This window comes from Notolepis coatsorum (assembly GCF_963971535.1).
Source record: "Notolepis coatsorum genome assembly, chromosome: 11".
Lineage (NCBI taxonomy): Eukaryota > Metazoa > Chordata > Actinopteri > Aulopiformes > Paralepididae > Notolepis > Notolepis coatsorum.
This window is the reverse complement of record NC_140175.1, coordinates 123,995,504-124,010,046: the sequence shown is the minus strand read 5'-3', so window position 1 is coordinate 124,010,046 and position 14,543 is coordinate 123,995,504. Positions and strand designations below refer to the sequence as shown.

The 14,543-nt window shown below is 43.7% G+C and overlaps 2 protein-coding genes across 2 annotated transcripts in view; both read left to right on the top strand.

Moving 5' to 3' along the window:
* The window catches only part of pip5kl1 (phosphatidylinositol-4-phosphate 5-kinase-like 1), a gene marked incomplete at both ends in the record, with an annotated part of 469,911 nt that overhangs the window by 275,244 nt on the left and 180,124 nt on the right, over positions 1-14,543 (top strand). The window lies entirely within an intron of this gene.
* LOC311236448 (uncharacterized protein) overlaps positions 1-14,543 on the top strand; it is a gene marked incomplete at both ends in the record, with an annotated part of 59,459 nt that overhangs the window by 39,601 nt on the left and 5,315 nt on the right. The window contains one exon of the mRNA XM_084324129.1: positions 7,145-7,155. Within this exon, the coding sequence (XP_084180255.1) occupies positions 7,145-7,155 (11 nt within the window). The remainder of the gene's footprint in view (positions 1-7,144; positions 7,156-14,543) is intronic.

Genomic DNA, 14,543 nt, shown 5'->3' with positions numbered 1-14,543 from the left:
GCACACTGGGGATAGGGTACCGTTTACCTCCACCATCTGCTCTCTCCCCTCCAGGTAGGATTGCATCCAGCTCACTGATAGACTATCAAAACCAATTGCTTTTAGCTTGTCAATCAGAATGGTGTGATTGACAGTGTCGAAGGCCTTTTGTAGGTCCAGCATGACCATGCCACAGTATTTGCCCGCGTCCACCTCTTGTTTGATGTGGTCGTTTAAATAGAGAAGGCATGTGTCAGTGGAGTGGGATGTTCTGAAGCCAGATTGGAATTCGTAGATTCTTTTTTTTTTCGCGAGGTATTTTTTGACCTGTTCGTATAAAAAAATGTCCATGACTTTCGAGATGGAGGTAAGGATAGAAACAGGGCGGTAGTTGCCTGGGTCTAATTTACTGCCTTTTTTGTGCAGAGGGGTCACTCTCGCAATTTTGAAGTCCTTGGGGACGTGTCCATGTTTTATGGAGAGGTTTATTATGTGTGTGATGACTGGGGTGATGGCGGCTGCTGAGTCTCTGAGTTTCTCAGATACAGTTTCACTACACACTTGAGTGCATGCTTACCAACTGTCCGTCTGCAACACTACTATCACCGACATCTAAGAAGGGAGATATCCCCTTGAATGGCCCTTCTAAGGTTTCTCTCCTCCACACTGCCTGTGGAGCATTTTTACCTATTGTTAGGTTTTAGTGAGTTTTTCCTTACCTTCGCGTGGGGTATGTCTGGGAGTGCTTGCATTCTTTCATTTATTTGCATTTATTTTAAATTTGTTGGACCTTATGGTGTCCTTGTTCTGTTCTTGACTTATTGTTATGTTTTCTTCTTGACTTGTTTAAAGAAGACCTGTACGGCCCATGGGGACATTAACGTGTGTTGTTGGGCCTTATAAATAAATTTGATTTGATTTGATTTATGTAACTCGAGACGATCGGATTCATTCTGGACCATCAGAACAGCGTGGAATCGGTGTTTCGACCACCCAGCGTTGGATCAATAAACGCGATCGATATTTGGAATGGCGATAAGGAATTGGAATAATCTTTTTGGAGAACATCTGATCTGAGGTAAGGAATCTATTTTACGAGTCTTGGGATAATCAGAGCTTTTTTCACAGAGATATCAACGTGGGCCATATGTGTGTGTGTGTGTGTGTGTGTGTGTGTGTGTGTGTGTGTGTGTGTGTGTGTGTGTGTGTGTGTGTGTGTGTGTGTGTGCTGATCAGGAAATGGATAATCAATTTTTCAGCCCGCTTCTATAGCGTGCATAAGTACACATATACTATCGATAATCTAGCGTTTATTTGAAAACGATTCATAAATAGGCAGAAAAATGACAACGTTGTTTGTGTATTCCAGTTTATTCCAGTAACGGGCGATTATCACAGAATCTTTATATTTTCCTGAAACTTTCAAAAAACGAGAGTTTTTCAAAATGGTATAAAACGGAAATGAACCGATTAAAAAACAATCCGTTTCGACAATGTCGACTGCAAACAAGTCATTGATAAGCGACGGCCATATTATACACATAGCCATAATTTAAGATATAGTTTATGCGTTCGCAAATATGAGAGCTCTATCATTGAAGTGGGCGTTGGCATTCAACGGGGTTCCGGGGCACCAGACCTCTATGAACCCCTTCAGTCAGTGGCCAAAAGTGGTCAAAGTTATAAATGATCTCCTCATCTCCTCTGATTGTGGTGCCCTCGACATCCTGATGCTCCTCCACCTCAGTGCAGCCTTCGATTCACTCCATCCTCCTCCAACGGCTGGACCAACTGGGCTAGCTCTTACTAGGCTACACTGGCACACCTACTTCCAGTGAATGACGCTAAGCTAGGCTAACGGTGCGGCTGTTCCCTAAGCCGAATGCATGCACAGAGAAGAACAGGGTATGTATCTGCTGGTCTAACTCCAGGTAGATGTATCTGCTGGTCTAACTCCAGGTAGATGTATCTGCTGGTCTAACTCCAGGTAGATGTATCTACTGGTCTAACTCCAGGTAGATGTATGAATGAATGAATGAATGAAAACTTTATTAACAGATTGCAGAAGGAGGGGTGGGTGGGGGACACTGTACAACTGTACAAACAACACTGTACATTGGATTATTGACAAGACCATACTTGGTAATTTACTGTACATTGGAGGGGGTTGTGTTCGGACATTTACAGGGGCCAGTTTCGAGTTGCAGTCTCCCTTAGGTGTTTTTTGAGAGTGTTTTTGAAAGTGGGTAGTGATTCACATTCCTTTACAGCTTTGGTTGGGCGTTCCACATTGATGTGGCATAATTGCGAAACGTGTTTAGTCCCTTGTTTGAGCCGAATCTGGGTTTAACATGATTTGTGGAGCTCCCTCTGGTGTTGTGATCGTGGTATTCACTGACCTTTGGGAAGTATTTAGTCATGTACATGGGTACCTTGGTCGTGTAGTGTATCTTGTAGACCAGGCCCATTGCAAGTTGCTGTACTCTGTCGTCTACTCTAAGCCATCCTAGGTTGTCAAAGTGGGCAGGGGTGAGGTGGGTTCTAGGAGTAAGGTCAAGCAGTAGTCTGACCAGTTTGTTTTGAGATGTTTGTAATTTTGTTTTTAGCGCCTTTGAGGTGCTTTGGTACCATGAGGTGCAAGCATAGTCGTAGTACCCTTGAATGAGTGCTCCTGCTAGAGTCTTCAGGGTATTCTTGTTTACCAGTGAGGAGATCCGGTACAAGAAACGAGTTCGTTGGTTGACTTTTTTTATTACATTGGATGCCATTTTGTCACAGGAAAGATTTGCCTCTAGGATGGAACCCAGGTCTGGTCTAACTCCAGGTAGATGTATCTGCTGGTCTAACTCCAGGTAGATGTATCTACTGGTCTAACTCCAGGTAGATGTATCTGCTGGTCTAACTCCAGGTAGATGTATCTGCTGGTCTAACTCCAGGTAGATGTATCTACTGGTCTAACTCCAGGTAGATGTATCTGCTGGTCTAACTCCAGGTAGATGTATCTGCTGGTCTAACTCCAGGTAGATGTATCTACTGGTCTAACTCCAGGTAGATGTATCTGCTGGTCTAACTCCAGGTAGATGTATCTGCTGGTCTAACTCCAGGTAGATGTATCTACTGGTCTAACTCCAGGTAGATGTATCTGCTGGTCTAACTCCAGGGGAGATGTATCTACTGGTCTAACTCCAGGTAGATGTATCTGCTGGTCTAACTCCAGGTAGATGTATCTGCTGGTCTAACTCCAGGTAGATGTATCTGCTGGTCTAACTCCAGGTAGATGTATCTGCTGGTCTAACTCCAGGTAGATGTATCTGCTGGTCTAACTCCAGGTAGATGTATCTGCTGGTCTAACTCCAGGTAGATGTATCTGCTGGTCTAACTCCAGGTAGATGTATCTGCTGGTCTAACTCCAGGTAGATGTATCTACTGGTCTAACTCCAGGTAGATGTATCTGCTGGTCTAACTCCAGGTCGATGTATCTGCTGGTCTAACTCCAGGTAGATGTATCTGCTGGTCTAACTCCAGGTAGATGTATCTGCTGGTCTAACTCCAGGTAGATGTATCTGCTGGTCTAACTCCAGGTAGATGTATCTGCTGGTCTAACTCCAGGTAGATGTATCTGCTGGTCTAACTCCAGGTAGATGTATCTGCTGGTCTAACTCCAGGTAGATGTATCTGCTGGTCTAACTCCAGGGGAGATGTATCTGCTGGTCTAACTCCAGGGGAGATGGCAAATAACCACTTTAACCACTCAGAAATCCTGGGCTGTACAGTACAGTGAGTGAGTCAGTGAGCTGGTGTGTGTGTGTATTCCAGTGGCGGCTCGCCACTGGTGGCGCTAGGGCACCGACCCACCTGTTAAATGAGAGAAGAAGAAAAAAAAACTTTTTTGTTTTTTGTTTTATAGCCCTATAAATAATATAAACATGTTTAAAATGAATAATATTTACTCATTTTAAGTATGTTTGTATTTCCAATGCACAATATAACGTTATTATCTAAATAAAAAAAACAGCGTTTTCCAGAGCAGGAAGTGACATCACGTTTTTTTTTTTTTTTTTTATTTATTTCTCGCCCGGGCAAGAAGCGATAGCGCTCTGACTGCGCGTCACAGTTTGATCGCTGTCTCCGTCACAGCCAATCAGTGCATACGGCGTTGTGCGTTGAAATATGACTATTATGTTGGAATCCGAGCGCGATTTGAAGCGGTCTAGAAAGCAGCGTGAACTTCCGTGAGAATTTCCATAGCCGCATTTCGCGGAGACGCTCTCTGATTGGCCGACGCCAGTATTTTTTTCCATGGCAGAATTTCACAGAGACGATCTCTGATTGGCCGAATCCAATTTCTAATGTTCCAATTCTAGCTTGGTTCCTGGTACTAGGACTGTTGTTTGTCTTAGAGCGTGCCGTGCCGTGACTGCAAGTTCTTTCTTTAGACTGTTAAGCTTAGGCACTCTTTCAAAGTTGGTTAAGGTTAGAGTTTGTCTTAGAGCATGGCGATAGAACGCCAGGTAGTTTGCAGTCTGTTCGAGCGGAAATGGACAAAGGAATGTACTTGTTGAGTGTTGTGCTAACGTCGACGAGCTCAGCTGAGCTAACACTTGGCTAACAAGCTATATGGCGGATATCAAGCTCTCCTGCCCTGTACGTTTCAACTAAACAGTGAGTCTCTCTCTCTCTCTCTCTCTAACGTTAGTACTAGTACTAGGCTGGTGCGGGCTAACTGGCTATCGTTCTGGGAGCTAACGTTAGTACTAGTACTAGGCTGGTGCGGGCTAACTGGCTATCGTTCTGGCAGCTAACGTTAGTACTAGTACTAGGCTGGTGCGGGCTAACTGGCTATCGTTCTGGGAGCTAACGTTAGTACTAGTACTAGGCTGGTGCGGGCTAACTGGCTATCGTTCTGGCAGCTAACGTTAGTACTAGTACTAGGCTGGTGCGGGCTAACTGGCTATCGTTCTGTGATTTGTTTACTTGGTAACACGGGTTGCTAAGGAATTTAGGTTCGAGGTTGAAGAAATCTCTCTCTCTCTCTCTCTCTCTCTCTCTCTCTCTCTCTCTCTCTCTCTCTCTCTCTCTCTCTCTCTCTCTCTCTCTCTCTCTCTCTCTCTCTTCTTAACGTTAACGGTTGTAAATAGTTTTTTTAGGAGCAGTACTACTGCTGGCCATTCATGAAGCGAGACATTGCTGATTGTTTATTTATCGATGGCTCATTGATTTAACTACTGCAGCTCTCTCGGATTGAAAATACGTGGATTATGGCTTGTTCAATATCGTCTATGTTTGAATGAATGAATGAATGAGAACTTTATTAACAGATTGCAGAATGGGTACAATACAGTACGGCTCAATACACACAATTGTTAAGGGGATGCAGACCAGAGAAAGACGTTTGTCTTGTTTACATCAGGGTCCCAGATTTTCGATTCATATCGATAGTTTAATAGCTAGCCTTGGCTCGTTTAACAATATGCAAAATATGTGTACAGCCCTGTACTCATACTGAAGTTATTCTTGGTATATAATAGGTCTGATTGTGTAACGAATCGATTCCACGTCGCGCTGTGTGTGAGAGAGAGAAGGAGAGAGGGAGAGATCTGCCTGTGTTTGGAGACGGGCGAGTTTTGTTTCTAACTTTTCTATTTATATTGTGTTTCAAGTTGTGAATTAGAGTCTAGACTATACTTTATTTGACTGGTTGTGTGTTGTTGTAGTAACAGCTGAGCGACTCGTTCATAAGAGCCGATTCATTGCCGTGAGCGTGAGTCGAATCGCTCACGTCTTGCCATGAGTCTTGCGTGGTACAGTACTGTACTGTACATGTTCGCAAAATATTTGGTATAGCGCCCCTAGTGGCGAAGTACCCAGCGGCCGCCACTGGTGTATTCTGTCTATAGGCATTCGATGCACATGAAGTAGGGCTGTTACTTTAACAAAAAATCGAATTCAAGGCGGCTGAGTGGCGCAGTGGGCAATCCGCTCGCCACTAACGCAGGAGATGGTGGTGTCGAGCCCAGCTCTCTGCGTTGCAACCGGCTTGGCCGGCCGTCATACTAACACAATTGGCAGTGTTAGAGGGTGGGAAAGCCGGTGGGTGGGGATTGGATGTTGTGGACAGCGACTCCTACAGGTCGGTTGGGTGCGCCTGTACAGCAGAATCAGGAAGTATCGGGGGCAGCGTGAGCCTCCCACATGTTACTCCTCGCCACTGAGAGTCTGCGCTGTCTGGTGAAAAGATGCGACAGGCTGCCTCCTCGTGTACCGGAGGGGACACGTGATGCAAGGCTTCTATCCTCACTACAGCCGACCAGTGGGAGGCATAGTCTAGCAACGTTCAAGACAGGGGAGGGGAGAATTGGAATCACGAAATTGGGATGAAAAAAATAAATAAAACATTTAAAAATAGGAGAAAAAGTGGATACAAAAAAAAATCTAATTCGAAATTCGTTGCAGAATTGTAGACAAGTTCGAATTCGAATTCGAATGTCAGTGAAAAAAAAATTATAATAATAAATAAAAAAGTCTAAGCTAGAAAGTTTTGGCTACTTTTTTTTTTACCATGGTATGTTTGGTATCATTATTTTCAGCACAGTCTCACCTATATGAAAAATCGAATTCGAATTTCTCCATTCAAGTTCGAATCTTGTGTTTTTATGTAAATTCGAAATTAAATTCGAAATTCTAAAATAATGTGACAGCCCTAACGTGAAGTGAGTCTCTGTATACAAGCTAGAGTGGTGTGTGTGTGTGTGTGTGTGTGTGTGTGTGTGTGTGTGTGTGTGTGTGTGTGTGTGTGTGTGTGTGTGTGTGTGTGTGTGTGTGTGTGTGTGTGTGTGTGTGTGTGTGTGTGTGTGTGTGTGTGATGGTTCCCCACTGGTTCCCCTCAGCTCCTCATTAGATCCCCTGAAGCCCCTCAGGGCAGGTGTCTCCAGACGGATCTCCACGGGAACTAACTCTCACTTCTACAGATGGACCTCCAAGGTGCCCTCCAAAATGTACTTCCAGCTACTTCTAGATTGAGTAGAATTGAAAACGATATAATTTGTATTCTGTCGTGTTCCTATTCCTGCCGTTCGCGGAATAGTCCTGTATTCATTCATTCCTTCAGTAATAGTAAGTGTATGCTAGTGCTCTTGTTTTCGTGCTCTTTTGTTTTGTGTCCCAGTTCGGTTTCTGGTCAGGTTTTGTTTGTAGTCTGTTTTGCCCGTGCCAGCTTGGCTGCGCCATTTATGTCCGTGCCTTTTGTGATGTACCTTTGTTACTGCGCAAGTAAAGCGTTGTTGTTCCTCACTCCGTCGCCTCTTGCCTTGTCTCTCTCCTCGCCTCTGTCCTGCGTTTGGGTCCACACTCCCCACGCTCCACACCTCACCAGATTATAACAGTATCCTGCCGGTGTGCAGGTCAGTCAGTGATGCTAGTTGTATCTTACTAGCTCTCACTGTGCCTCCGAGACGCATCACAACACTCTGAGCTACTTTATTTTATAGATTTATTGTCTAACTACTTTATTGTACTGCACTATTTTACTCTGTCTATTCTATTTGACTCTTTTATCATGCTGTCTATTCTATTTTATTTCACTAACTATTTTATTGCACTACTCTATTTTGCTCTTTTACTACTGTCTATTTTAAAATTGATCAAACCATAAACAAAGAGGCCTAATGGGATGTTAGATCCTTATGTAATACTTATTTTATGCATTGATCTGCAAATGTTTTGCTCATTTTATGCCTGTCTTTTTTTTCCTGTGAAGCACTTTCAGCTGCAATTCTTGTATGAAAGGTGACATAACACACGGGACATAACGTTTATTATTATTATTATTATAAGTCAGTTTTGAAAATACACAACATCTACTGTCTTTTAACTATGAAAGTACACAACACAATACCTTACAAACTTTAGGTTTGAAAACAACTTTAGTTCATCTTAAAACTTAAAACAAAGTTCTGTGGTTCTTCGTATTTCGACTCAAGTGAATCAACCATGTAATGCATACTCCAAGTGAGATATGTGCATACTGTTCCATACTTAAAGTATTATTGTCAGTCAATTAAGTGTGCTAACCTCTTAAGCCCAGAGCCCTATTTTAAGAACATTTGCCTAAAATACATACCTAAGTAAATGGAATATTGCTCCACTTCTAATAATAATAATAATAATAATAATAATAATAATAATAATAATAATAATAATAATAGATCAGATTTCTATAGCGCCTTTCATAGAACCCAGGGTCGCTTCACAATCAGGACAAAAAATAGGGCAAGGGAAGTAGGAGGGGGGAGGGGGTTTGAGGGCAGGTAAGGGATAATGGACCTTGTAATCTAATCTAAACTAACTGATGGGGAAAAGCCTTGGTGAAGAGGTGTGTTTTAAGAGCAGTTTTGAAGGTGTCCAGGGTTGGGGCGTTGCGGATTTCTGGGGGGGAGAGTTCCAGAGGGTAGGGGACGCCACGCTGAAGGCTCTGTCCCCGAAAGTCCGTAACCTGGTGCGAGGGATGGAGAGGAGACCTAGATCAGAGGATCGTAGGTTCCGGGATGGAGTGTGCTGGTGGAGGAGATCAGACAGGTATCGGGGGGCGAGGGCATGGAGGGACTTGTAGGTGAGGAGCAGGAGTTTGAAAGTGATGCGGAACTTGCCTGGGAGCGAGTGGAGGTGGATGAGGGTGGGGGTGATGTGCTGCCAGGGCTTGGTGTGAGTGAGAACCCTGGCAGCTGAGTTCTGAACATACTGGAGCCTGTCCAGGGCTTTGCTGGGTACCCCCGAACAGGACTCCGTTACAGTAGTCCAACCGGGAGGTGATGAATGAGTGGATCAGGGTCTCAGCCACAGAGTCTGAGAGTGAGGGTCGGAGACGGGAGATGTTTTTTAGGTGGTAGAAGGCAGACTTGGTGACGGATTTGATTTGGGAGTGAAATGAAAGTGTGGAGTCGAGGGTGACGCCCAGGTTACGGACTTGGAGAGACGGGGAGATGGAACAGCCGTCAACGTGGAGGAGGAGCAGATCTCCAACCTTCTGGAGCAGTGCCTTGGGGGCCACAACCATGAGCTCGGTCTTTTTGCTGTTTGGTTTCAGTAATTTGGTTGACATCCAGGTTGTTATGGCATGGAGGCAGTTGACTACGGACTGTGGGGGGAGCTGGGAGGATGGTGAGGTGCTGATATAGAGCTGAGTATCATCAGCATAGCAGTGAAAGTTCTACAATGTCCATTTGCATGTTCTTGGTATCTAGGGACATCTATGGACCTCAGTGTACTCCCAGTGTCAGAAATATTGTGTCCATTACTAGGCTTGAGTAAATTGTGATGAAACGGGGCGCCCCAAGTGGCGAACCATGTAGCGCGCTGCGTCGCGAAGCGGCCGACCCGGGTTTGATTCCCGGACCCGGCGTCCTTTGCCGAATGTCTTCCCCCCACTCTGTCTCCCGTTCTTCCTCTCTCTCTCTCTCTCTACTGGACTGCCCGGTAGTAAAAACAATAAAAATCTACCAAAAACATAATTAAAAAAAATTAAAATTGTGATGAAACAAAGGAGAATATGAATTATGATTTTTCATTGCATCTTTGACAGCGAATAACACCATGCTAAAAATGACCAGAAAAACTGACACTTAGCTCGTTCAGTACCTTCTTGAGATCATGTGTACAAATAATCTACATTTCTACCCATATCTACTTTTCTACTGTAAACGTTTTTGTTTATGTGCTTTCAGGCAGGCAGTCTGTAGTGTAGGGTGACCAGGTCAAAATTATTCAGTCGCAGGACACCAGCATTGCTTTTGCGGGACACGTATGTGAGGGGGGGAAATATATGATTTTCTTTTTTTATAATTCTTTTTTTTTATTATCATTTATTTCTTAAATATGCCTTTATTTCATATTCGACGCCGCACATTATATAGCACATTTTGTTATTAATCTTATTAAACTGTAGATGCTTCACCTTCTCAGCCACCACTATGTCACCAACATCTTTATTTAATCACACTTTCATCATTAAGCAGGTAACCATCAATCTTGGTATCCAAGCTGATAAAATCACTGCATTAATAGAAAAGTCTTTTCAGCCATCTTTTCCTGAGCATTATTAGCAGTGAAATGTTAATAATTCAATAATCCATAGGATTAGTAGATGAATAGCCAGTTCTTTATTTGTTTTAATTTGATGTGTACATGCTGATACATGTCATACAAGTAATATTCATACTTGTGTGGTGTACGTGTTTTGGTTACTCACCCAATTATGTGTGTGTCTGGTGAACCCACAAAATTATTGGGATTTTAAAACAATAAAGCCATAACCATTTATGTAAAAATACTTAACATATGTTAACTGTTATCTCAATTACAACCAGCATAAACAGTATGCTTAATATTAGCCATTTATCTCAGCTCACATTTATAATATATGCTATTTGTTTTGTGTGATAAAAAATGTAAAACAGTATGAATGAAACAAGGTGGGGGCAGACAGTGAAGGTACACAGTGAACCTTTTTGCTTCATATTTACCATGTTTACTTGTTTTCACAATTTCCACACGTTCGGGTCCAGTGTATAGTGCAAACTGTGCACCCAATGAAAACGTGTTCTTTTATATGCTCTTCACGGAAAATGAGCCAATGAGTCTCACTTCTCTTAGTAAACATTGAAATCCGGTCCCAGTCCTGGGTGATGGTGAAGCTCCGCGGGCAAATCGCCCTTCTGGGGATCGTCTGAAACAGATCTCAGTATATTTCTTCTCCCAGTCTCTGTTGTATGAGCAAAGTCTTTTTTTCTTAGGAGTTGCCTCCATTTTCTCATTTTGTTTAGCTAGCTAAGCTTTTATCGTTTTTGGCTGTCTTTCTTCTCCACTTCACTGTCTACATAACACACGCGTCATCACGCACCTGCACGCCACACTGGCATCATCATCATCATCATCAAACCTTTATTTCAATAGGCAGGTTAATTAAGAACAAGTTCTTATTTTCAATAACGGCCTATTTGGGGGTAAAAAGCCCCCTAGGGGAAAGGGGATGGGGGATAAAATCAAATAAATAAAAATAAAACACAAAGGAACAGCTCGGGCTACCATGATCTTTGAAATGCGGGACATTGTTTTGTTGCAGCGGGACGCGGGACAGGTGGTCACCCAACTGTAGTGTGGTAGTGAAAGGGTTAACCCTTTGTCGTGTGGAAGTGAAAGGGTTTACCTTCTGTAGTGTGGTAGTGAAAGGGTTAACCTTCTGTAGTGTGGTAGTGAAAGGGTTAAACATTATTATTTCCAAATGTAACATGTAGGTATTAGCGTCTTGGATTATGTGCCCATGTGGAGTTTGTTACCAGACGTGTGTGTGTGAGTGTGTGTGTGTGTGTGTGTGTGTGTGTGTGTGTGTGTGTGTGTGTGTGTGTGTGTGTGTGTGTGTCAGTGTGTGTGTGTGTGTGTGAGAGTGTGTGTGTGTGTGTGTGTGTGTGTGTGTGTGTGTGTGTGTGTGTGTGTGTGTGTGTGTGTGTGTGTGTGTGTGTGTGTGTGTGTGTGTGTGTGTGTGTGTGTGTGTGTGTGTGTGTGTGTGTGTGTGTGTGTGTGTGTGGGAACGCGGTCTGCAGTGAAGCCAGGGGCTTACAAAGGTTTCTTCAACCATCTGTTCTTCATCCACGAACAGGATCCATTTAGCTCCGTTGTTTTTTTTGTGGTCGATTTGAACAGCTTCCAGAAAACAAAGCTCTTGCTTTTTTTTTTATTCGCTGTGAGAGGAGATAAGCGAAGCCTTCCGGTGTGATGTAGAGTCGTGTTTCAGGCAGACAACTCACGCACTGAAATGAGATTTTTACTGGCTATGAATGAAAACTGATTTTATTTTGGCGACGCTCCGCACTAAGCATCATTTAAAGTCAGCCGTATAAAGCCATGTCCTTCTGGGACCAAGAGGAACAGAGACACAGAGACAGAGACACAGAGACAGAGACACTGATACAGAGACACAGAGACACTGAGTAACAGACACAGAGAGACACAGAGACACAGATATACTGAGTAACAGAGACACAGAGACACTGAGAAACAGAGACAGAGAGACACAGAGACACAGAGACACAGATACAGAGACAGAGAGACAGAGAGACACAGAGACAGAGAGACACAGAGACACAGAGACACAGAGACACAGAGACACAGATACAGAGACAGAGAGACAGAAAGACACAGAGACAGAGAGACACAGAGACACAGAGACACAGAGACAGAGAGACACAGAGACACAGAGACAGAGAGACACAGAGACAGAGAGACAGAGAGACACAGAGACAGAGAGACAGAGAGACACAGAGACAGAGAGACACAGAGACAGAGAGACACAGAGACACAGAGACAGAGAGACAGAGAGACACAGAGACACAGAGACACAGAGACAGAGAGACACAGAGACAGAGAGACACAGAGACTGAGAGACAGAGAGACACAGAGACACAGAGACACAGAGACAGAGAGACACAGAGACAGAGAGACAGAGAGACACAGAGACACAGAGACAGAGAGACACAGAGACAGAGAGACAGAGAGACACAGAGACAGAGAGACACAGAGACAGAGAGACAGAGAGACACAGAGACAGAGAGACAGAGAGACACAGAGACAGAGAGACACAGAGACAGAGAGACAGAGAGACACAGAGACAGAGAGACAGAGAGACACAGAGACACAGAGACACAGAGACAGAGAGACACAGAGACAGAGAGACACAGAGACAGAGAGACAGAGAGACACAGAGACACAGAGACACAGAGACAGAGAGACACAGAGACAGAGAGACAGAGAGACACAGAGACAGAGAGACACAGAGACAGAGAGACAGAGAGACACAGAGACACAGAGACACAGAGACAGAGAGACACAGAGACAGAGAGACAGAGAGAAACAGAGACAGAGAGACAGAGAGACAGAGAGACAGAGACAGAGAGACACAGAAACAGAGACAGAAACAGAGAAACAGAAACAGAGAAACAGAAACAGATACAGAGAAACAGAAACAGAGACACAGACACAGAGACAGAAACACAGAAACAGATACAGAGAAACAGAAACAGAGAAACAGAGACACAGAGAGACAGAAACAGAGAAAGAGAGACACAGAGACACAGAGAGAAACGTTCATGTATACAGACTAGGGCTGTCTGTGCCTTTAAAACAATCTTATCTTGTGAAGTTATTATACACAATATTGGCGATGAAGATTATGGATTCTTTACTCTCACATCTCTCTCCGTTCCTCGCCCTGCCTGGCGAGCCACCAATTCTGTTAGCCGAAGCTAACGACGTGAGGAAGAGAGCCCTGCTAATACACAATGAGCCGAGGGACAACGGATTTTTCGGACTCTCAGAAATGCACATAATTATGGGGATTGTATCACGCTGCTGTCTGGACCTTTCTCCGCTCCACAGAACGTGACGCTCCGGCGGATTGTTTTTCGCCAACGACGACAGCAGGCGGGTGAGTCGGTCCACCATCACGTAGCCGACCTGCACGTATTCCAAATAATTACTGGTCATGGTTATTTTTAAAGACCTTTTTTTATGCTGAAATTCAAATTTGAATTCGAACTCGTCTACAATTCTGCAACTAATATCGAATTCGATTTTTTTATGACAGCCCTAATACAGACTGATGTGATAGGCTAGCTGACACATACATACAGACAGAGTGGTCTGATAGGCTAGCTGACACATACATACAGACAGAGTGGTCTGATAGGCTAGCTGACACATACATACAGACAGAGTGGTCTGATAGGCTAGCTGACACATACATACAGACAGAGTGGTCTGATAGGCTAGCTGACACATACATACAGACAGAGTGGTCTGATAGGCTAGCTGACACATACATACAGACAGAGTTTGAGCCCTCAGTTAAACAATAGACCAATAAATTAGGAATCATTTAAAGTTTTCAGATGAGAAATATTTAAAAAATCTCATTATGACAGACCTTGTGTCTTTGTCTACTTTAAAGGAGTGATTCACCCAAAAAGTATCATTTGGATATAAATGACTCACCCTGTCATGAATTCTTTTTTTAAAGTGTCACCATGCCTCCATGGAATGTGATTGATTGATTGATTGATTGAAAACTTTATTAACAGATTGCAGAATGGGTACAGTACAGTACAGCTCAATACATACAATTGTTAAGGGATGCAGACCAGAGAAAGACTTTCGTCTTGTTTACATCAGGGTCCCCCATTTTCAATTCATCATAACATATATGACATACAGATAGACAGTACTGCTACATCTATACATTTATGACATACCAGATTTGCAAATACAGTACTGTTTGTGATACAAAAGTGTCCAGAAAAAGAGTGTATATACATTTGACGTAGAAACTGTACATTGGAGGAGGTTGGGTGACGTAGAAACTGTACATTGGAGGAGGTTGGGTGGGTGGGGTGGGGTTGGGTGGGTGGGTTTTTGGGGGCTGTACATTGGAGGTGGGGGGGGGGGGTTGGGTAGGGGGGGGTCACTGTACACTGTACATTGGAATACTGACAAAGCCATACTTGGTCATTTACTGTGCA